This window comes from Silene latifolia, chromosome X (genome assembly GCF_048544455.1).
Source record: "Silene latifolia isolate original U9 population chromosome X, ASM4854445v1, whole genome shotgun sequence".
NCBI lineage: Eukaryota > Viridiplantae > Streptophyta > Magnoliopsida > Caryophyllales > Caryophyllaceae > Silene > Silene latifolia.
This window is the reverse complement of record NC_133537.1, coordinates 48,490,732-48,515,560: the sequence shown is the minus strand read 5'-3', so window position 1 is coordinate 48,515,560 and position 24,829 is coordinate 48,490,732. Positions and strand designations below refer to the sequence as shown.

The 24,829-nt window shown below is 39.5% G+C and overlaps 2 protein-coding genes across 2 annotated transcripts; both read right to left on the bottom strand.

Moving 5' to 3' along the window:
* Positions 1–487: 487 nt before the first annotated feature.
* On the bottom strand, positions 488–1,447 carry LOC141617326 (uncharacterized). Its single transcript, XM_074434511.1, has one exon. The coding sequence runs from the start codon at positions 1,445–1,447 to the stop codon at positions 488–490; it is 960 nt and encodes a 319-aa protein (XP_074290612.1).
* Positions 1,448–4,720: 3,273 nt separating this feature from the next.
* Positions 4,721–17,240, bottom strand: LOC141623292 (E3 ubiquitin-protein ligase RKP-like). The gene is made up of 11 exons (XM_074439383.1): positions 16,985–17,240; positions 14,920–16,677; positions 12,781–13,608; positions 11,952–12,112; positions 10,523–10,661; positions 9,909–9,992; positions 9,081–9,356; positions 8,831–8,962; positions 7,096–7,295; positions 6,349–6,553; positions 4,721–5,696 (listed from the first exon to the last, which is right to left on the bottom strand). Exons 2-11 carry the CDS (start codon positions 16,396–16,398, stop codon positions 5,385–5,387), a joined length of 3,816 nt encoding a protein of 1,271 aa, XP_074295484.1. The 5' UTR covers positions 16,399–16,677; positions 16,985–17,240; the 3' UTR covers positions 4,721–5,384.
* Positions 17,241–24,829: the final 7,589 nt, after the last annotated feature.

The following is a 24,829-nucleotide window of genomic DNA, read 5'->3' as shown; positions in this document are numbered from 1 at the left end:
CTCGCATAGTTCTTTAGTTGCTTGAATCATTGGAAAATCCCGCACAACATTCTGCTTGTATAAGTCGGCTAGTGCACGTAAGTTGAAATGTCCGTACCTTCTATGCCATAGCCAGGTCTCCGCGGCGTGAGCTCGATATGATGACTCTAGGCCATACTTCCATTTCAAGGAGAAGCTTTTATTTTCCATGGCAACTTTAGCAATCTCCTTATTTCCGGGGTCATATATGGTGCAATGATTATTTGCAAAGACTAGTGAATAACCATTCTTGATCATTTGTGCCACACTTAGCAAATTTTCAGCAAAGATCCGGGACAAGCGACATCTTTAATGTATTTTGTACCCCGCTTAGTTGGAACAATGATCGTACCTTTGCCCTTCGATGTCGAACTTCACCATTCCCCATTCGTACGGAGTTTGGACAGTATATCCAACTCGCTAAAGATGCTTGAATCATTCGTCATGTGACTTGTACAACCACTGTCAATTAGCCACCTACTTTCTTTGCTTGAAGTCTTTGCTTGGCAAGATAGAAGAGGTGCTCATTATTAACGCTACTTGAATAATGAGCTTGGTCCTTGGACTCCATTTGTTTTTGTCTACAATCTTTTTTAAAGTGCCCATACTTCTTACAATGGTGACACTGGGGCTTGCCTTTGAAAAAGCAATTCTTTTCCGCATGATTATTCTTTCCACAAATGCCACAAGGAGGAAACTTTCCCTTTGATTGTGACATTTGTTTATTGCCACCATCGTCACTTTTCTTCTTCCACCCTCCGGACCGCTTTTCTTTATGCGATGACTTGAAAGCATCCTCGGAAGAAGATTCTCCGGTCTTGAATTTTTGATCATAGGCGAGTAAGGATCCAAGTAGCTCGGTTACTGTGAGCTTTGAGAGATCCCTTGATTCTTCAATAACAGTGACAATCATGTCGAACTTTTTGGTTAAAGTCGCGAGAATTTTTTGCACGATTCTCGTGTCGGTAATATCTTCGCCATATATCTTCATTTGATTAACTATCTCCGTTACTCTTGAAGTGTAAGTTTGTATGTCTTCATTCTCCCTCATCTTCAAATTTTCGAAATCTTTTCTTAGGGTATTGAGACGTATTGTTCTTATCCTTTCATCACCATGGAATTCTTTTTGGAGTGAATCCCATGCTTCTTTTGCGGTAGAAGCCCGCATTATTTTTGGAAAGATGGTCTCCGAAACAGCATTAAAGATAAAAGACAAGGCTTTGGCGTCCTTTATCTCATCCTCATTTATTTTCTTTAAGGATGCTTCAGTGGGTTGAACACCTTCTTGTTGCTTTTCGGGACCATTTTCCACAATCTCCCATAGTGCATTTGATTTTAAGAGAGCCTTCATTTTAATGCACCAATAGTCATAATTTTCTCCTCCAAAAATTGGAAGAGTAGACGATAGAGTATTTGATGCGGAAGCCATAGTTTTATTTTGTTGCCCTAAGATCTTTAGAGCTCTTGATACCACTTGTTGGTGTATAGGGGAGTATAGGAAGTAGAGTGGAGATTAGTTAGTTTATTTAGTTGATTAGTTGAAGGTTGATTAGTTGGTGTTTAGTTTGAAGGAATTAGTTTTTGTATTAATTTGTTGTGAATTTTTTGGATACATGAAATGGGAGGGGAGTACCTCTATTTATAGTGCTCCTCCTCCTTCTCCCACATTCTTAGAATTCTCTAGAATAGAGCATTCTAGAGTGACCTAGACTTGTAAGCCTCTAGACTCTTCTATACATACAAGACATCTCTAGAAGGTTCTAGACTTCTCTACACACATCTAGACCATTCATGATCCTTCTAGAGTATTCTAGACTATTCTAGTAACTTCATGAGTATTTAGAACATTCTAGATGTTTCTACATTATTCTAGAATATTCTGGAACCTTCTAGAACACTCCAGAAAAGTCTCACACTTCAACAAAAATATATCCGGTGCTGACATGCGGAATAGTTTGATAGTGTCCCCTGTGAATGTTCTGATCTCTAAATGTTCGGTCCCATCAGAAACTTCACAATTAAATGTTATCCTGCATTTAAGAATGAACATGAGCAAGCAATTGCAATATGATAAATGTTGTCCGTGCATGCATTATGGCGTAAGGGGTATTGTTTACCTTGGTTCAGACACAACCCCATCCCTCGTGCAGTTTTTGCACTTGAAATTCTCACCTGATGCATAGTCTGTCTGCTTGCCACAGTGTGAGCAGCCTAAATATGCATTAGTCTTTTGTAGGTGTGGTTTTGGTACTGTGACTCTAAGTCTGTAGCGTTCTTCCTGAAGTGTGTCTCTTGCCTGCTTGCATCACAGTTTACGGAAGGTTAAGAAGTGTACCCTTCCTAGTTTATATTAAGGTATTAGTTTATATTAAGGTATAAATAGTCTTAATCTTAGGCAGCACAGTGAGTATGTACACAACATAAGTCCCATATGTATTTTCTCAAAGTCTCAACTTGTCGTGGTTAAATGTTTAGATCCGTATAGGAGTACTTGCCTTTTTGTTTTTTAGATCATTCACTGTAATGACACGAATTGGTGCAGTAGGGTCCCTCACATTGCGTAACTTCGTTTCCAAACTGAGCAGGAGTGCCTTGTTTCGAGTTACCCTAAAGCAAGACCAAGTGTTAAGTGCCGCTGAGCTTGCAGCTTCTGTGAGTGTGTCCAATTTTTATATTTAAAATAGATATCAATACCAAATCATTATTTGTCAATACCATTTTTTGAGAACTTCCACCTTGTCTCTTGTAGGACTTGTATCGATTGACGTTGACATCGTGCTTGTAAGTGAAAAACCTACATATAATGGAAGCACGGTGAGTATAAATGGGTTCTAGTTTGGCTAGAACCTTTTTTTATTCAGATACCTCGATGTGGTGACACCCTCAGCGCGCTGTCAAGCCTACTACAGGGCAGTCTCCAACCAAAGCCGCAAGCTTAACAGAGTCATCCTCAGCAAGATCATTCCAGGTCGAAACTACCATTGGTTGGTCAGAACTATCAGACATAAGATAGTTAAGTGTTTTTGTTATAGTTTGATTGCGTAAAGGGGCAATGTTGAAATGGTTACCTATGATCAGTAAGAACTATCTCCCTGACTAAGTTTGTGCGTCCTTGGTTTGCAGGGACCTCACGGGCAGATGGCTCCACATATAGCAGTGCTCCAATGACATCTGTGTACATGCTGTTAACGGTCAGTGCGTTGTTTATATTGTATAGGTATGCATAGATGGGTGGACCTATTTTTTTATTTTTTTTTATTTTGTGGATTTTGTGTGTGGTTATTTTTTCTGTGGGTTCGTGTGTTTGCTTACCGAAGGTGTCATAAGCGGCAGCTGTTTTTGGAATCTGTGACACGCATTGATAATGGGCAAGAATGGTCCGGGCGCTGTTGCAAGTGGCCGGATTAGTGTTTGCCCGCCAAAACCCATTGTGTAGGGGAGCTCAGTAGGATCCCGTTTGTACTGTATCTGGGCTGGTCGGATTGGAGCATTCGCAATCTCATAAATGCCATTGTACACAAGCGCGTCTACATGGGCTCCAATTTGATCCCCAAATAATGCGCCCTTCATTTTGTTTCTCTGCAAATCAGACATTAAGCAAATCTAAACACACCATTATACATTTGGAAGGCGCAAAATACGCTGGGTATCAAAACGTCGCTAGGCACATATTATTTGCAATAGCACACCATTAGGCAAACAGCGCAAAAAAAAAGTGCTGGATTATTATAATCCCAAACTAATTATATCCGTTCTCCATCCACCGGATATACCAGTCTAAGGTGCTTTAAAAACTAAATACAGGTTGCCCTCCTGAATTTCGAAAACTGTTTATTGTTATTTCGAGTGAGAGAAGCCAAATGTTTTAGGGTTGCTATTATGTAACAATTCAGAATTATTATTCTCAAAACTATCTTAAGGTCTGTTTGTTTTTGTTTAGGAATATAGGAATAGAAAAGTTTTGAATGGGTGTTGCCTTGTTATCATGTAGGAGCATAGTCTGATAGAGCAAATTTGAAGCGGATCTTTGGGGCTTCCAATTATGCATAACCTTGACCTTAACCTTGTAGTCGTGGCTACTGGTGTTAACAATCCTATATGTCCAAACATATTACTAAATTCGAAATCTTTTCTGATGGTATCTGAATTTCCAAAAATTCCAGGAAGAAAAAAAACACGCCAAATTTTAAAAAGAAAAACGCGTAAAATCTCGATTTACAGCCACTGCTAACAAAGTACAAGGTAGGACTCTTACTAAAAGAGTATAAGTTCCGTTCTTATAGCGACACACAAAGCGCTGAATTGCTGATATGTTTAGTGAACCAAGGAACATCACACCGACTTTCACGCACGCCACAGAACTAAATAAATACTGTTATATTTAAAGCTGAAATACACAGGCATAAGCGTAACAACATCACGGCGCTACATATAAACCCAAACGTGAATCACCAGGTCGAGAGAGCTACTCTCCCTTGCCGGGTATTAAGGCCGTTCTCTGAATTGCGGTCCACCGGGCGCGGGGCAACAACTAGTTATTGAAAAAGAAACAACTCAGAAATGTAGATGCACGCAACTGAAATTTCTCGTTTATATACCGAGATACTCCGCATAAAGGACATCCTGCTGCTATAAGATCGTACTCCGCCAGCAAGAGAAAGTTCAGAAAGTTGGCCTACTTGAAATCCTACTGAAGACAACATGAACAACATTCTTCAATTTATATATTTTTCTTTTCTGAGGGAACGATAGGAAATCATTAAGAATACAAAGCAACAACGCAACTCCCCACATGCCACATTTCTGTTTTGACAACGGGGAAAGTTATTATTTTAATCCCATCCGATTTTTTATTTACATAATAATAATAATGCCCTCAGCACTCTACAAAAATTTTCCATAGCCACAGTTCAGGAGACTGATTCCTCTCTGTTTAGGGTAAAGTCCAGTACCTCCTCTGTTGACACAGACCAGGGATGAAATGCCCCAATCCTTTGTATTAAAAGAGGTAGTGGACTTCCGTAACTGGAGAGATCCTTATACCCGATTTAGCTTCCGGGCCATGGACGACCTCGAGCCTACATCCGTATGTGCATACTGAGAGCCACAGTTCTTGCCAGAAAATACAGTGTAAGTCCTTATTTTCTCTTGACTCTCTATCTCCAGTTCTCCACTATCACTCATCCACTTTTTTGTGGAATATCTTCCCAGCCCAACTCCTAGATAAAGATATAGATGCAATAATGCTGAGGTTTACCTGTCCCAGAAACTTCTGGGAGATAAAATACCACCAGGTGGAAATTAACGATGATCGGATGAACAAAATGAAATCTTCAAACAAGAGTTACATACTAGGTTTGAATTGTTTAGTCAACCGTAGACGTTCTCTTTTCATCCTTGATGACTCCAACCACTGTAGCATTGCAAAAGAAACATCTCTGGCAATTTAGAAGATGTCGGGTAATACACCCGTAACATGAGCGGTGTAAACAAGGCAAGAATTGAGAATCTCCCAAAGACGTGTAACATATGCAACACACACACTCATCACATTCTGCCTCTTGCCCAGATACGGACCTGTCTTGTTCTCGTGACCCCATTCGGCTAATTAGGTTGGTTAAGAAATCTTCAACTTGCCTGAGTTTTGCAAAGTGAATGTTGCCTTTTGAAAAGCCTGTCTGCCAAATCAAAGGACAAGAATGCAAAGGTGCAATTCAGAAGACTGGATGAAGAAAATTTACAAGGCTACTGTGTAATATGTGCATCTTTGTTTTACGAATTACATTTTCAAAGTAGTTTATGGAAAATTAAAAGCAAAGAGACCCTTTGTTGCTTGCATTCTCGTCTTGGTGTGGGTAAGGGTGCGCACTATGGTACGGCAAAAGTACCAGACCTTGACACTATGCGTCACAAAAGTAGTCATAAAGTGATTATGAGTAGGTGCTACCAGCAATAACTCATTTTTACACTAAGGTGGTCCCCAAAGATAAAAATTGAAGGTTATAATTCATTCTCGGAACAGCTTCCTAGGTCAATGTGTCGGAATTGATTGAAAACTGTTGGGGAGAATTCTAAGCACATATATGAAGTTATAGACCACATCTGAGCTTCTTTGACAGGGGTTGGGGACTAGGGGGTTGACACTTCAAAATTGAAATTGCAAGAAAGGAGGTGGGAATAAGTGATGATCTTACATAACCCTTGAAGCACCAAAATAGGAAACATAAACAATCGCACAGAACGACTCAAAAGGCATACGTATTCAAGAGCGTACAAATCATTAACAAGACTAAAGGGGCACCAAAATATAGAAGAGAGACAAGAACTAACCCAGTCAAACTCCAAAACATACTGGAGTCCGCAAAGAACAGTATCAGGGCAATCCATGCTGGCCAACACTTCAACAACATCATTCTGCTCTCTTGATTCAGCTTCCATTCCCTCAACCAGTAAATTCACGATGATATCTACAAGAGGAGCCAATATCATACCTCTGTTTATTTTCTCTGCAGATTGACCATGACGTTTCACTGAACTGCAAAACGAACATAAACTTGGTAAATAACAAACGACAGACTTAGAGCTGGTCATAACAAAAACACGACCAAAGTCAAAACATTTCATCACATGCCAAAAGCAATGAAACCTGAAGCATGATACGGTGAGTCCAGGAAACTGAAGTTTCAAAAGAATCTAAAGACTAACTGTTTAACGCAAGACTAACTCATATTTTTTCTCCTTTTGCTGTGTCATTGATGTCTGTTCCATAGGGTACAGTATGAAACTAAAGAATTGATTTGCTTTTAGAAAAACTGGGAGGTTAAAAATTAGCTAAAGTGAGAGTTCTAATGTGGGGAAAAAATGGGAAAAAAAAAGTTTACAGTATTCCCAGAGCTGTTGGCAATGGCACTTCTCTACATTGCCTAAAAACAGCTCCAGGTAATTCAGACTTCAGATAATCAAACATGCTTGTTACAGTACTAGATTCAAGAACGACCGGAAGAAGTCACAAAACTCCAGTTAATATTGAATATTGAAATGGAACATTGACATGAACTGAGAAATTTAGATGCATACCAGTCGAAAAATTCTGAATCGATAGCTGATGTCATCTGATTAAGTGTGAAAATGACCAACTCAGTTAGCCTTCTGAGATTCATGTCATTTCCAAAAAGAAATGCATGAGGAATCTCACGAGTGCAGAACTCAAGGATGCGGGCAAGATTGCATGAGAGGTCAAATATTACACTACATTTTCTCTGCTGAAATTCCAAAACCTACAGCAAATAATTTATTATAAGCAATGCGAAATACCCTTCACACTCATAATATAAATACTTAGTAACTACAAAACGTATCTTATTCCCCCAAAATCTTGCTACGAAGCAGGTTATTATTGATGGAAGTTGGAAGCAGATTGTAGTGCTATATTTTATCTTTGAATAGCATAATCTGGTCAGCAGATTATGCTATTCAATCAGCAGTTGAATGTGTTTGTCAATCAGCAGTTATAATTTAACATGTTCTTCTGTTTGTTCGAAATGGCAAACAAAGACTAAACTAAGTAGGGTTTATTACCTTTTAAAGGTTTTTTATGTCCATTTTTAAATTGAAACCTACCCGTTTAATAATTTTGGGGAATAGGAAGGGGCAGAACCAGGAATTAAAGATACCTTAGAATTTAAACATTGTAGAAATTGATTTTTCGTTTCATGAGATTTGAAATACATCAAAGATAGTGGCAATGCTATGATTGTCGGTTTGGGAGAAAAATGATTAGGCACTAAGTTTCACAATGGGAAAGGACAAATTCATTGGAAGTAATATGGTTCCCACTGTAAAACAATTAATTTTTTGACAGAAATGTTCAACGAGGCATTGTAAATATTTTTTTTTTAGGCCCACCGCCGTAAGAATCCAAAAGTCAACGAAATACACAATATATTGTATTGCAATACCCAAAAGTTTAAGAAGAATCTTTATTATTCTTTTTAACAAAACAAATTATTACCATCTTTTTAAACAAAAAAGACTGCGCAAAACCAGCTTTCTAGGATTAATACTGATTTTATGTCTGATATTTTCAGTAATATATAATCAAATTACTGGGGGCAATTTACAAAAACTAGTATTCTAATTTTAAGCTAATTACTCATGACTCTCTATAATGACCAACAGAAAAATGCTATTTGAGTTTGGAAGTCCCAAGTGCATGCTATCAGCCATTCAGCCCCATTGTTGTAAACTAAAGGAGAAACTTGAACCTAAACATCTCAGAAATGTATATGTTGAACATGAAAAGCCAAAAGAAAGAGAGGTTGTGGAAACTGCCGGAAAGTTTGAGCAAAAATGCTGATTGCAATATCCGATTGTGGGCACCGTGCCAGGAAGTCAGTTCCTTCACTACCGAGAAATGATATACTGTTGTGTCGATTATGACTATATATCACTCCCTCCAGTTTTCTGGAATTGCAACATTTCATTAAAATACTACTCACATATATTCAACCAATGTTGTAATTCCAGTGAACAAGAGGGAGTATTAAACATGAAAATTTGCTATGGGCTACAGCCCATGTAGCCTTACCCTGGATCTTCCCCTATTTAAAGCATATTGGAACTCAATAGAGTAAACCTAAATATACTATTTCGATTTTCAATACGTCTTTACCTAAGGCTGAGAATAACAGATTGACATTCAGCGAATTAAACACCGAGTATCTATTGTTTACCAAACGGGCTAACCAAAAAGAGTATAACAACCACCAGCTAAGGTACCAACAAACCGCATCAAATAAAAAGAAGGGCTTACATGATTCTTTTCTTGCATTTCTCGAATGGAGACTGAGAACTCGGTCATTGTCCAACTCAAAGTATTGAATAAACGATTCAGAAATGCTCCAAACAATTCTTCATCATCAGCACAAGCATCCCGCAACAATTTCTTCACAAAATAATCAATGGTCACAAGACTCACAACACTGAGTTGCATATAATAGATAGCGCTTTTAGTACTATAGATGACAATGACGATGACTCGCCATGTTTTAGCTTGTTCTTACCTGGAATACGACTGAAGATGACGATGATTCGCCATGTTTTGAGGAACCAGAACCTTTGCACAACCTCAAAAGAATATTAGTCACAGGGATCCAGGATCTGTTATCAAATGCTGATAGCAATGCTTTTGGCATCCTACGAGTGGCTGCGTCATTAGATTCAAACACAGCCAAAAATTCTTTATACTGCACCAGAACTGATATAGATTGGAGAAGAAGATCCCGCAGGTCCGTACTTGATATCCGAGGATCATTAAAATGAGTGGCAACAAATGTAACCTGATAAATGATCCAACTTTATCAGCATGTAAATTTCAGAGAGTAAATTCATGTAGACTGACACATACTGCATGCTATGAAAACAACAACCAGCAGACAAATAAATCACAATCAGAATTTATTAAACGTCATTATTTACAAGTCACTGGAAAATCAAACAGAGGAAGTATGGAAGAAAGCACAAAGACATGTTGTGAATGAATCCATTAAATGACCCTAACACAGCGAGAGCTCTTTAGGGATAACTCACAGATGTAACATTATTGTTCAAAAAAGTTAGAAGTCCTCATCGAGTCGTCATGGGCAGCAATCTTTACATTTGGTGGACAATCCACAAGACAAGTACGGTTCAAAAACATACGCTCCACCTTGAAATCTTATGCTTTTAAAGTTTTAGGCATCATAAACAAATTTCAGATAAGGAGTTTAGTGTTACAAGAGGAATTCACGCGCTAAAGTGCAGTTCCTATTTGAGAAACATACACAGTTACATAAAAAAAAATGTACCATGTATTGGAACAGCTAAGTTAAAGAATGAAGGGTTATACATACAAATGAACTAAGCCCTTGCTTGATAAATATCGCAGAAGGGACAAAAGGAGGATCACTTTTTCGCAACACATGGAAGCAGTCAACCTGCACACAAAATGCAAAGCAATATAAGATTCACTGGTGCAAAACTTAGCTACCTTAAATAAGACCAAAAGAAAGAGAGTTCAACACAGGCCTCTCGGTCACACAGAGATTACTTTCAAGAGACACCATCACAAAGATTCGCTAAGACTTAAAAAGTGGTTCGGCAGAACCAAAAATGACATTTGTTCCCTTCGCCCAACCAAAGGAAGACACTCGCTACGGTCACTATCTACAGTCTCCTTGACAAATCCTCTACAGCTAATTAACCAACTTAAATACCAAAAATAAGAACCCCTTGTTCAACCACTTCACTAGCACAAACAAGTCTCTAATTGGAATTAGAAGCCTGAAACACAGAAAATTGACTTCTGAAGCATACGATTTCCGGCAAACTTAAGCTCACAAACTTACGCAGCAATACATGTAACTATATGTAGTACAGACTACGGAGTGCAAATGAGTCCGGAAAACTTTCCTATGTATGTAAAGTGTTTAAGCCAGGACAAACAAAATAAGGGGAATTGAATTACCAGAGCTTCCAAATAAAATTCAGGAACGACACTGAACAATAAGTCATCTTTGCTGATAATAAGAAGCAATTGCACAATTCGCATGCAGGTAGCATACATGCCTCTTTGCTTCCACCGAGATAGGAGAGCAATACGGTACCTATAAAGCATAATACACAGCTTCAAAATCCAGTACGCAAGTGATCTAGACTAACAATCCCAAAAGAAACACTGGCAAATACACCATGACAATAGGGAAACCGAGAACCATGTTTCCACAAAGAAATTTATAGCTATGGTGACTATAAGAAAATAAATAAGAAATCCCAAAAGATAGTAAAGAAACTGAACAGGTAAAGTCACACCTTCTAGACCTATGACGAGGAACTTGGTCATCAGGCCACAAGGAGTTGGCACATGCGGAACAAAGTTCAGTAGACCCTTAGGGTGTGTTTGGACTGAGGATTTAGAGGGAAAAGAAAGGGAGGGAGAGTAGAGGACTTAAAATCCCTCGTTTGGATAGCAAATGAGTGTGGAGGGAAATGGAGGAGAGATTTGGAGGGATCAAATTTCCCTCCTCCAAGGCCTAATCAAAATCTCTCCACAATAGGCAAGATTTGGAGGGAAATTGTATCCAAACACCCACACCCCATTCACCCTCCCCTTCTCTTCTCTCCCTTTCCCTTCCCTCCTTCCCCCTCTCCTCCCTTTCCCTCCACTTTTGCTATCCAAACACACCCTTAGGGATCTGAAACTTGAATTGCTTCATATCAACTTACCAAGGAACGGAAATCTATCATTATGTGGCGAAACCAGAAAACAACTGGAGTTTCCATTACTGTTTTTCCAAAATCCAAATATTTGAAGGTTGCAAGGTGTTTGTTTCTCTGCGTATGTTCAAACTTCAAATAGAAGTTTTTGCTTTTACAATCATGAACTAAACTTTGAAGTATACGATGAGGCAAGTATATGATGAAGCCAAAGCTCAACAAATACCGAGCCATCTTGTTTTTCCTATCTACTCCCCCCTTCTCGCTATGATCTTCCTATTTGACTTTTTTCATGTCCAAGACTCGGACCTTAAATATATTGAAAAGTATACAAACTTATAATATGATACTAAAATATATATATACACAAGTAATCAAAAAATCATGTACACCATTATATTTTTAGCAAAAAAAAAATCCGTTATATATTAAATTGAAAACATACGGTCGAAGCATTGTTTTAAAGACCACAAAACTAAAACGAGAAGACGATGGTGAAGAGAAGAGAATATGTTTAATCCAGAGATCCTTTTCAAAGTATTAATACATCTAAACCACTGCAACTATGAGAGCTTTTTGTTACAAAAGCAAGAGGAAAGGGTATAAATTAAGCAAAATGAAGCCATAAAATAAGCAAGGACAAAAGGCAACAAAAAAAAGTGACCAATACAACGCCTTACCATGCACATTGCCTTACGCAGTCAATAACTTCTTCCCTATAGATGTTCCGTGCTTCTTTCAACCGCTTTTGTTGCTCAATGCATGCCCGTTCCCGTATTTGCCTATCGGTTTCTTCCAAAAGAGTGATTGATTGTGATTGATGAGACATATAGTAAGATGCCTGAATAATCAAAATTAAAAATAATTATCTGAGACTTAAGGCTTTTTAAGTACATAGACAAGAAATTCAACGATTCCAAAACAAACCAGTCATAATGAGAACAAGTTTTTATAAGCAAATTCAAATCAAAAGCGGAAAGCCTCTCAAAATAGACATGATAGACAGAGTCACAAACACTCCAGTTAACAAGAAAAAAATATACCAGAAGAAACACAGTACAAGAGAAACTCTAGTCCTTCCAACAGTGGGGATTCCCCAGACATACAGAAATACAGAATCATTTTGCCTCAGGTGTGGCACACATCATTCAGTATGAACGGACCAGTACGTGCACCAGTCCCATTATGGTAATATCATCAAGTTTCCCACCTTCAGAAATGCTTTACAGTAAATCACAAAAGAAAAACCATTCTGCTGATTCCTCTTCCTCAAGGTAATTTACATGGATGCCTAAGGGAAACAATCTCATTGTAGCAAAATTCCACTCTTCTGATTGTTTTACCCCTTATCGACCTATATGAACACATGGGGATAACAGTCCCATTCAAACAAAGTAATCAAGGTCACCACTAGACTTCATGTTGAGATTATTTAAATCAAAGTCCAAGCAGTGGTTGGGGAATGAAAAGAAAAGGTAAAGGCAATAAAACAAGTCCACAGTTTTTCACCTGCTTAAAGTTGGGAGCAACCCCCATCTGATACAACAACAACATTATATCAAGAAGTTCATCCTCCCTCAGCGTCGCTGAAGATAAAGTACTTTCTTTAGGAACTATCCTTGAAGGCTGAAGCAGTCGATATCCAAAAGGAGAATGAGAGTGGTCACTAGAGCTAGGCTTATCTTCAATCTCCCCGTTCAAATTTCCAGTACTGCACTCAGTAGCAACATGAGAAGATCGCTCACGAACTGAAGAGCTATGGCCTCGAGAACCTCTAGGTGTAAATCTGATTGGATCACGATAAATTCTAGTAAAATCAATGTCATAGCTGGAACAACAACAAGGCTTCTGCCTTGTAAGATGTGTCACTCTGATTTCCTCATTCTCCATGCAGCCTTCTTCCCAAGTGAGCACTTCTGACTCCTGTTCACACAGAGGATACAGTTCTAACAGATTCCCAAATGACCCTCCTATCCTAGGAATGTCTATCCTTTGTAAATCATTTTTCACAAGCAACTTAATAGGAAAACTGAGCTGACCACCTCTATGTAGGAAACCAATATCATTCTTATCATCATCTCTGCGATTTTTAGACCATCCACAAATATCTGCCATTGGAAAACCCTCAGATAGAAAGTGAAGGATAACCGTATATAAAGAAACGAGTACGGTGCTCCCTAGTACTCCAACAGGTGTCATGCTACGATCTGCTCCTCTATATTTTAATATTGTGTTCTGAAGGAACTTCCTGAAAACTGAACCAGGAAACTGAGGAGGCGGCACAGGTGGTATGAATTGGATTACCAAGCAGCATAGGTCCCGATGCTTTTCCTCTATCTGCAAACAGCGCATGTCATTTCTGTCATCCTCTCATGTTTTATTACGGGAAATTACATGTATAAATCGCAAAGCAGATCAGAGATAAATGTAAAATCCACATTTTAGAATATAAATTCCTGTGCCGAATTTAAAAGGGTTCCTATCAATTAGTCAGCACTCAGCAGAATTACACCTCACAGTCACACATTGAGGTATCTATCCTGAAAAGTACAATCACAAATGCACAATGGAACCATCTAATTACCATACGAACAAAAAAGACGAGACATGAACAACAGATTTTTATGAAAGAAATATACTGGAAGTCTTCCTTCATAATGTGTCCCATCAATTAATCAGCTAAATACATTCTCCAGTGATGACGTCTACAGAATTTTTTTGTTGCAAAGAAATATCAATTATTCACTTTTTTGGTCAATGATATTTTAAAGGTCAAAGATCAGCTTGCCCTGCATCCAGTCTGATTATGTACAAGAATATATCTCAAGCATAACCCCCTGTGGTTTCCAAGGTCGAAAGCAATCTCAGTCAGCAAACTTGCACATCAGGGCTCAGGCCCAATGTTGAGCATAACATACGGACAAAGAGCAGGCATTTAACAAAGGAAGACAGATATTAAAAAACAGATATGTACATCTTTTTTTCAAGCACTCGAGAAAGTCCCTGGTGAAGTCTTCTACAAAATCAGACTGAGATAAACAAGCTTACTACATCTCTCATTTTCTAGCTGTCACGTCATTATCCCTTTTTTGTATCTTTTTTTCTAATAGGTCTAATCAAAAACAATATTTGTCCGTGATAAGAAATGAAACAATGGTTTGCCACTTCACAATGATTAGAGGTATGACTCCTCAAAAATAATGATCAAGAGGTATGAACAATTCAAAAAGGCACTTCACTATATATTTTATTACACTCATAGGTTCATAACCAATAGCATATCAACAAGTGCTTTCAAGTTTCACCGCCATATTTTATTATTCAACTTCCTCGTTGATTTATTTTGCACAATTAAAAGGACAATAAAATAACAAAGATGCAAGAAAAAGAAATGATGCACGAGATTTTTCTAATATCTTACTCCATTGTCTCAGTGAAATGTTTACATGTGCTTTATACACAAAGACCAAGGTACAAAGAGAAGGGAATTGCTTTTAATATTATTAAAAGATAAAGTAGAGTAAAACATAGCCAAAACAGAAACGTAAACTATTGACTGAAAGTCTGAAACACCCGAAAAATGAAAGTGTAAACTATTGACCAGGACGGAGGGAGTACTATTTTTAGGAGAGGGGTAAGGAGATTCACCTTGTTAACTGCATCAGATAGCACTGTAGTGGTGAGCATCATACTACTTTCATGAGAAAGATCTTCACATGAATTCGGCCACCAAACAGAAGGCATCATAGTCTGCAGATCATGCTTGTTAGGGATTTTCCATGACAGAAAACCTTCAAGCAGGAAGTCAAACTCAGACAACCTCCACCAAAGTACCATCAGCTCCTCTCTTCTCAATAAATGGCACACCAATGCAAGATACGGGTATGACCCTGAATATGGACAGTCAGTCAGAACTAGTGATGAAGTTTTGCAACCAAAAGAAAGAGCACCGATAACATGCTTAAACATCAGGCTGGAGCTTCTATATTTCAAAACAACATCAAGCACTTTGTCCAAGCTCCTACAATCATGTGGGGCATGCCGCCCATATTTTTCCATTAGAAATGACAAGAATGGGCCCCATGAGACATATTCTGTAGCTTTCTCATCTTGTTCAAGGACAGAAAAGAGCTCTTCACATATTGCATTAGCAACAGGGTGAAACACATTCTCCAGTGGAACAAACCTCTGCAGCCTTCTCAACTGCTCCACAGAAGTAAAACCAGCTCGATCCATGCGCTCTATTTCCAACAACCTTGACAAGCACTGGAGCAACTGGAAGAAGCGGGACGCTGCATGAGGAGGGTTTTGAAGGGGGAGGAAGCCTTCAATTGGGTGCTTGAAAGGCCGAGCACCAAAATTCAAATCACATCTTTCACCCTGAGAAAGTGAAACCGCGGGAAAGTAACCCAATCCAGGATTCATCTTCCTAATCCCGACAAATGCCACCCCAAGTGATACACCATTTCTATAAAACAGTATGCTGTCTTCATCCAAGTCAATACAGCAGCCAATGACATCACCAACAACCCATGGCTGCCCATAGCCCTCATCCTCCTCATTCCATTTCTTCACTCTCTTACCATCAAATGCATAAGAATCCTCAGCATCACCCACCCCCTTACGATCATCGAAAGGACAAGTAATTGTAGCCCATCCAAGTTGTTGTATTCCTGCAGTTTCCATCATCACTTCATACATCCATTTCCCTTTCCATACACATGTGTTTGCTCTGGCACTGCTAAAAATGGCCAAACTTTCCACTAGCAAACCGGGGCCGATCCGTACATCCCCACATACACTGGACTCGGCAATAGAAACACCAGGTCCACACCCCTGATCATAAATGCAGAGACCATCTTGATTCCGGGGTGGGGGAAATTCTGGAAAGTACGGCTTAACCAAGGAGCGCACGTTATTGACATCCAGTGACCCAGTCAATGGTCCTACTGATTTACAAGGAAGATCGAAAATATATTCAAGGGTTCGCTCCAGGGACTGGTGGCCAAATTCATCATGATACGAAACAAGTCGATTCTTTTGAGAAGTCCCCTTCTTATCTTCCCCATTTAGAATCAAAGCTAACCCTGAGGTTAATCCACTAGACCATAGACCATCTTCTGCCATTTGAAGGGAGGAAATTTCCACCTCCCTAGATTATCCTACATACGTCAACACCCTCTAATTACCTTCTTAAAATATCTAAAACCCCACTCCGACAGCTGTCTCTAAAACAACAGCGACAACAACAGCAAAGCCTTGGCAGAATTTGATCCTGGCTTCTTAAATTATCTAAAACCCCACCAACAGCTTTCTCGACAAGTAAGTTTCGGCCCTCGGCAGGATTCAATCCTCGCTTTACCCTTAACCCTTACGCTAACCGAAAGTGAAACAAAGGACCCTCACCTACAATTTCACAACCATAAACCAAAACTATTATAAGCTAACCAGAAATTATAACACAATCAACCTAACCAGAGCAATTGAACTCGAATTAACATCGACTACACGCATATTAAGTATGAATCAATACTTAATTAAGCTAAAAACAACTAATTAAAATACAAAATGAAACGATAACAACTAAAAAAATATACTTCGTACTTGAATCAGTAAATGAAACTAAGAAGTTAAATTCAACTATAAAAACGGCGGAATTAACTAACACACAAAATTATCAAAAACAAAAGAATGATGAAATTATGAAACTTACAGAGTAATATACGATTAGTAACTTGGAGAGGAAGATAATAAAGAAGGATGGTAAATTAGGCGGAAGAGTGCGATGTGTCGTATAAATTAGGGAAATTAGGGCAAACAAGACGCCATTAATGAAGTCTCAAAGCAAGGAGAGAGAGAAGAAATTGGGAGAAAATTATAGCATAAATTAATTGTATTGTATTAATAACTAATCTCAACAATAAAATTGATTTTTATTTGTTTCAATTTATTTCGCCAAAATGTGGGGGGAAAGAAGGGGGAAAACGCTGACTAAAACTATAACTATAAGTCAACCGACACGCGTCGGTTACACAACCAGCTGAAAGTATTTGTTATTTTGATCATTTCTTTCTTGTGTTAATTGGCAATTGGATTTTGATCATTTGATGATTCGGTATAAATAAGGATCGGCTTCAATGGTAAATATTATTTTAAGTCTTTAAAGAAGTCGGTAGTCTGTCCTAGACCCCTGGCCTTGAACTGGATAAGGTTTACCCTTAAACCTAAACTTTTATCTACCAAAAAAAAGGGTGCAAACTCAGTTTTTTTTGTTAGAAAAGGTTACTTTATGTTAATCAAGATTTGTAGCGGTCAAATGGTTTGGAAATAAGTCCCCATAAACCGATTAGTAATTTCCTTTTCGCCTAATTTAGCAACACAAACTCGAACGGAAATAACATATGAGGCTCCAAACAATCTTCAGGTATAAGTTATCTAAACTCTTATCTCGTTTCTTGTTTAACAAAGAATTGGAGTGGAAGTTTTTGGAGGCGGTGTTGATAAAGATGGGCTTCGATGGATTGTGGGTTGAGAGGGTTATGGAATGTGTGACGACGGTCAATTATGAGGTGCTGGTAAATGGAACGGTTTCTAATGCCTTTACTCCGGAGAGAGGGCTTCGACAAGGAGATCCGATTTCACCTTACCTTTTTATCCTATGTGCGGAGGTATTGTCGAGCCTTTTACGTTGAGAAGTGGAGAATAATGCTATACATGGTATTCGAATAGCTCCAACTGCCCCTACGATTTCTCATTTGCTCTTTGCAGACGATAGCATATTCTTTGTCAAGGCTAATGAAAGGGAGGCTGGTAGGGTGAAGGCTCTTCTATATGCATACGAGAAGGCGTCGGGTCAGGTTGTTAACTATGACAAGACCACTGTATCTTTTAGCAAGGGGACGAGAGAAGCGCGGAAAAACCGGGTAGCTGCGGTCTTGGGAGTTCGGGTGGTGGGGTGCAGGATAAGTATTTGGGGCTCCCTACTGTGGTGGGGCATTCAAGGCAGGTTGTGTCAAAAGTGATACGGGATAAGCTCAGTAAGAAGTTACAAGGATGGCGGGGAATGTTACTCAGTAAGGCGGGGCGGGAAGTATTGATAAAGGCGGTGGCCCAATCAATCCCGACATATGCAATGAGTGTCTTTAAATTGTCGGCTAATTTTTGTGATGAATTACGATCGCTTGTCTCGAGTTTTTGGTGGGGAACTGAGGGAGGGAAGAGGAAGATGGCGTGGATGGCGTGGCACAAGCTCTGTATGCCGAAGTCAAGAGGGGGACTAGGCTTTCGAGATTTTAATAAATTCAACATGGCATTGTTGGGTAAGCAAGCTTGGAGGCTCATGACGGAAAGGGAGTCACTGATGGTGCGAGTATTGAAGGCGAAATATTTCCCGGATACCACTTATATGGAGGCAGTGCTTGGTAATAACCCGAGTTATACATGGAGAAGCATTTGGGAGGCACGCGAGGTGATGAGGTTGGGAGCTCGAAAAAGAATTGGTGATAGGAAGGATACACGGGTTTGGGGAGATCCTTGGATACCATTTACGAAGAGCAGCAGGGCCCTATCGCCGAGAAGGAATTGCAGCGTGGATATGAGGGTGGAAGAGTTGATGGTGGAGGGGGAGGGGAGATGGAATAACGAGATGATCAGGGAGCTATTCCTTTCGTTTGAAGCTGAGCGCATCTTGAATATCCGGCTAAGTGAGGCAGGGGGACATGACGAATGGTGTTGGGACCTGACTAAGAACGGGGAGTACTCGGTGAGAACGGCTTATTGGGCGCTCGTGGATGATGGGAGCGAGCTGGTGGAGCAGTCCGACTATTCGCGTGAGAAGTGGTTATGGGGTAAGATTTGGAAAGCACCCGTGTTACCTCGCATTAAAGTTTTCGTGTGGCAACTTTGTAATGACGCCATTGGCACGAAGGGTAACGTTGCTAAAAGGATCAGTGGAGTTGATGATGTTTGCCCGATGTGTTTGTGCAATAAGGAGACTAGTCTTCATGTGGTGTGGGGTTGTAATTGGGTTGGGGGGATTTGGGACGGGTTGGAGATTGAGGCGTTGAAGGAGGATGGGTTTGAGAGGGTGAGGGAGTGGGTGGAAGCGGTGGTGAGGGAGCTGGGTGTTAGCGAGAGTGTGACTTTCATGACGGGTTTATGGGCTATTTGGGAGGCAAGAAATAAAGTGGTGTTTGAGGGGAAGCAGTGGAGTGTGGATGCGGTTCTAAGGCGTGTGCGTGAGCTGGTGGAGGAGATGAAGGAGGAAGGGGCTGGTCAAAGGGAGGTCAAGGAGGAAGTGGTAATAGGGAGAGGGTGGAAGAAGCCTAGGCATGGGTGGAGTAAGGTGAACACTGATGCGGGGAAAATGGAAGGGTTGGGTATGGGGTTGGGAGCAGTGTGCAGGGACGAGGAGGGGGCGTCTTGTGGGCAGTTACGAGGCAAGAGATGGTGGATCGAGAACCGCAATTGCTGGAGGCCGAAGCTGTTTTGATGGGGTTGAGAGAGGCTAAACGGCAGGGTATGTTGAGGGTGGAGGTGGAAAGTGACTGTCTCGGAGTTGTGCAAGATTTGAAGAATCGAGTTCGTGGACGGAGTGATTTATTTCTTATTTACGATGAGATTTTTGCTTTATGTTCTTCTTTCTTTCAAGTAGAGTTTTATTTTGTTAAACGTATTTGTAATAGGGTGGCACACGCTCTAGCTCATGTGATGCCATGGTCTGTTGGTACGCGTGTTTGGGTCGAGGACTTTCCTCAAAACATTGGTTTGTTGGTTGCGTACGATCGTGATAATATGAATTAAGCCCTTGTGGGTTTTCCTCAAAAAAAAAAGAATTGTACTCCATGTAACCAAAAAAAAAGAATAAAGAATTGTTCTCCTTTAGAACATAGCTTTTAACTCCATAAGACAACGTTTTAGTAAGCTACTCCCTCTATCCCGGATATTTGTTTACCTTTTTATTTTTGGGTGTCTCATTTATTTGTTTATCTTTTTTGAAAACTATTTATTTATGGATAACTAGTCGTTGCGTTGCGTCCTCCCGGGCGCGGAGCCCCGATTTTTGGTATCCATTGTCGAAAGGTTTATAGGATTGTGTTGTGGGTATCACCTGCAAGGCTTTAGAACAACATTCTAACTATTACACCATATTTGTTGCCAAACATTTCAGACACATTGGCTGGTTAACGTTCCTACTTGTGCACATTTTCGGGTCCACAATGTACGGGCTAACAGTTGAATAACAAGTCCGGTTAAAGTCCGCAACACCGGAAAGGCATAATAGGGGAAGGAAACAACGCTTAGATACTAAGTCGATATGACTCAAATGGGCCAAATGAGAAATTCGTGTCATGAGCAAGACACCGTTCTGCAAAATAGCCAAGTACTTATACACAAAATGCAGCCTTGTATAGTTGGCAATTTGGCATGTTACTAAGCATCCGCTTCATTAAAAATATAGCTATTTAGTTTCACATTAGAGCTGATCAAAAGCGGGCTTGGGCCGGACACGGGCTGGGCCCAACTACTAAAAAAGTGTCCGGCGGGCCTTATTTTATAGCCCGAGCCCGCTAGGCGGGCCAGTTTCCACTGTACGTACCCGCCCACTTCAAAAGAGCGGGCCGGCCCGCGGGCCTGACTAAAATCAAATACAGAAATTAGTGTTTCTATTAAAATACGAGTTTGTTATCGCTACATCCCACTAAAACTTAACAATTGTCTTTAAAAGCTTACCCTTAAGAAAGTATACTAATTTTCAAAAGATAAGTTTACTAGATTTTGGAAAAAACACAAGTTTGACAATGTTCTATTACAAACATCAAAAGTTCATTTTTGCCTTGGTCTTTGTGCGGCATTGTTAACGGTTACATACACTCCCGTGTAATAAATACTTAAAAGGTACTATCTTTATACGACAATCCCGTTAGCATGTCATCCATTCTCGAAGAATCTTAATACGACAAGTGTAAATACCGACAATCATTCACTTATACGTAAGACATAAGTATTCATTTGCGCTACCTAATTGGTTTAGAGTGTACAAATTGTAAATGAAATGAGCAAAGAAGGTCGGAGGATTGAGGGTTTTTGAGGGCTTTTATGAGGTTACTTTTAATAGCGGGCCTAGCGGGCCGCCCATGGCCAATTTTGTTTAGTCCAAGCCCGTCCATTTATTATAGCGGGCCTAGCTTTCTTGTCCGTTACCCGTTTAATTTTTTATTTTTCTTGTCCAAGCCCGCTATTTTAGCGGGCCGAACCGGCTGGGCCGGACGGGCCGACCCGCACTTGATCAGCTCTATTTCACATCATGTCCAATTTTGTTAATCGTTTATAAAAGACTAATAGGAATCCTGTTGAGGTACTGTGAGTTGGCGTATAGAATAGAATGTTAATTACTTTGCCAATTTGCCATCAAAACAGGTTACCTTAAGCCTTAGCTATCCTTTGTGCGTCTTCCAAGGTCTCTTGTAAGGTGGAGGTTTTATATTGAAAACTGATAGTGAGCCATAGGAATGTCCCTCGCTACAAGAATTTACATAGCTTGACATAAAAGGTTCAAGTCTTGTAATAGAAAAACAAATCAGTAAATCGGTTAAAACTTCCTCTAGAATTAAGTGTTCCCTAAGATACATTCCCATTTAAAAAAATGCTTCTTGAAATATGCAATGCGAATAGCTATCTTTATCTCCTCGATCTTCTTTTTGTTGATTTGAGCTATAGTCCTTCAACTTCTAGGATGCACCCCCACTCTTCAAGTGACTCAGTATTCGAATATCGCCCGAAACGTCCACCTTGTCAGGTTCTAGTATTTGGCCTAGTATTGGGCTGATTTTATAAACCTAAGCATGATTAAAAAAACAGTGGTCACATACAATACATATGCACCTCGACTTACACGTATATTTGAGGAATAAAAGTACTTGTCATCCAGGCTGTCCCTACGTGTCTCCTCCCAACAAGCTTTGGAGCTAGAAGGTCAACAAGAATCGGATTTCCCTCTGTGACGAGGAAAACATTAAATTCAGTGAAAAGAAGTTATGAGTTTCTCAAATGAATAGGCAACCACAGACAAAATCATATACGCTTTTGTCTTGCGAAAAAACTTAGAAAGAGATACACCACTCAATTTCAGTGAATTCTCTCACTCTTTTTATGTCGAGGATGTCGCGGTCTCTGAACAAACAATTTCCGTAACTAAAGAGACCTATTTTTGGTGTACTTAGGCATGTAAAATTATCAAAAGACAATAACAACCACTCTATACAAGAATGAAGGAAAAAACACACAAAGAAAAGTTGTACACCTCTTTTTTAAGGTGTTCTTTGGTCTCGAAATCTTTAGTTTCATATTGTACAACAATTCGACAATAACAAGGGAAACCAAAGCTCATGATATGTGTAGAACAAAGGAACCTTCACAATAAGCTCATCTTAAAATCTATTAAATAAGCATAACAGGAGAGTCACAATTTGTTAAATTACCTTGTCATTTTGCACCTTGATAAACTAAAGCTAAAACCGATTACGCTACTTTAAGAGACAAGTTAATATAAGGTCATTTATATTACTCCCTCGGTCCCGGTCATTTGTTTACCATTTACATTTTTGGGTGTATCAGTCATTTGTTTACCTATCTATATTAGGCATGTTTCTAATGGGCTATTGATCATCGAATTTCAATATGGTGCACTTGTCATCCAATAACACAACCCTTAAACGGTCCCCGCCTCTCTCCTTGGTCTTTGTGCCAAAAGTAAAGATAAACAAATGACCTATAATAGGCGAGAAACAAGGATATGAAAAATTGAAAAGAGAAGATTATACCAGCGTATATAGAAGGTGTATATGGAACTTAGAGCTCAAGTCAACAGGCCGTCGAGGCACTAAAAGAAGCCTGAAAATTTAAGGATTATGTTGTCAACAAGTACTCTGGAAATGTTAGGGCCACGTCGCTGCCTAAAACGACAACCAACAATTCAAAGTAAAAGAAGCGCTAAATAACCGTAATATCACAGTAAACGACAGTTCAACCTAAGAAGGAAAAACCCCAAACAAACGCCGACGACTTGGTCAACTGGAAAACAACAACAGCCCACGACAGAATCACATATTGACTTACCATGTGAACTGCCACATTGGTCAGCGTTGCTGCCATGTGAACTTTGAACATTGAGGTTCAATGTCCTCATAGAGGAAAGTGGGACAGAAACCATGGTCAATCACTACCCTCGTGTGCTCTAAAGTCCCAGATGCCACATTGGTCAGTGCACACTTTTGTCATGCGGTGCCCCAATTTGAATAATCGTGTATAGTACTTTTGTGTAGAGCACGCCATGTAAACAAAGTATGAAATAAATGGTCGAACTTGTATAATACACCATATTTTTTAGAAAGTACAAGAAAAAGAATGATCCGAAAGGAAAGGAAAGGGTGTGTGAGTAACTTTAATGGTCAGTATGAAGCCACCAGTTTTGTCTACTGTTTTAGTCTTCCAGAACAAGTGACACTGCTAAGTTACGATGCAGATACAGTTTTAGAATGTCAGCATTAGAAATTACTCTATAGCTCATTATAAGTCATACATGCAAGAGCACCAAACATAGTGCCTAGAATAGCTAATCAGAGAAAGAACAGATCGACAAGCTCACTGACTTTCCGACAACTTGCTTTATGATTAAGTCATAAGCTTCATAACTCATTTCCTCAGGGAACTTAGGCCATGGGATATCGTGATTCATAATGTTAACAAAAATTTGCTGCAACAAACAAAATGATAGATCAATAGCAACAGAGGAATACTCATGAACAATGGTGTTCCCTGAAGAGATAAGACCAATATCAAAGATCCAACAATAAAGGCGATATGCAAAAAAGATTGTTTGTATCATGTATACCATGACTTTTAATTTCCAAGGAGTTTCTGATGTGAAATGGATGATTCCACAACAGCTAGTGTAATCTATGTATTACGGACTAAGTAGTATTAATCTATGCCGGGATATTTAAATTTGTCCAGCAAATTTTGATTTACCTGAGGATTCTCCGCATTGAATGGTGGAATTCCTACAAGAAGCTCAAAAAGAATAACACCTACAGACCACCAATCAGCAGATGCACTTGGATAACATTAAAGACCAGCCCACAAAACAATAACTAATGAGGATATGATAAACTAACTTATAAAAATAAATGCAAAAACATTTATCAAACCATGTCCCATTCCAAGAAGTATCTCTGAAGCTAAATAATCAGGAGTTCCTACAACAGCATGTTTATGGCGTTGCTTTCGCTTTGGTGGTTGATCCAGCATAGAATCAGGATTCTCGTCATCCAAAAAACAGGAGCTGCCAACTGACGGACCAGATAAGTCATTAGTGCTATTAATGAGACCAACCTTTGAGAGCCCAAAATCGATCAACTGTAATAACAAGCATTAGAGCTTTGTGAGACAATCACTCTACCAAACAAAGATAGTCGAATAGGCATAAGCATAACTACTCATATGGAAAATAAGTGCATCTCAAGCTTCATAGCGAACAGTCTCGTTTGGACACAATGGA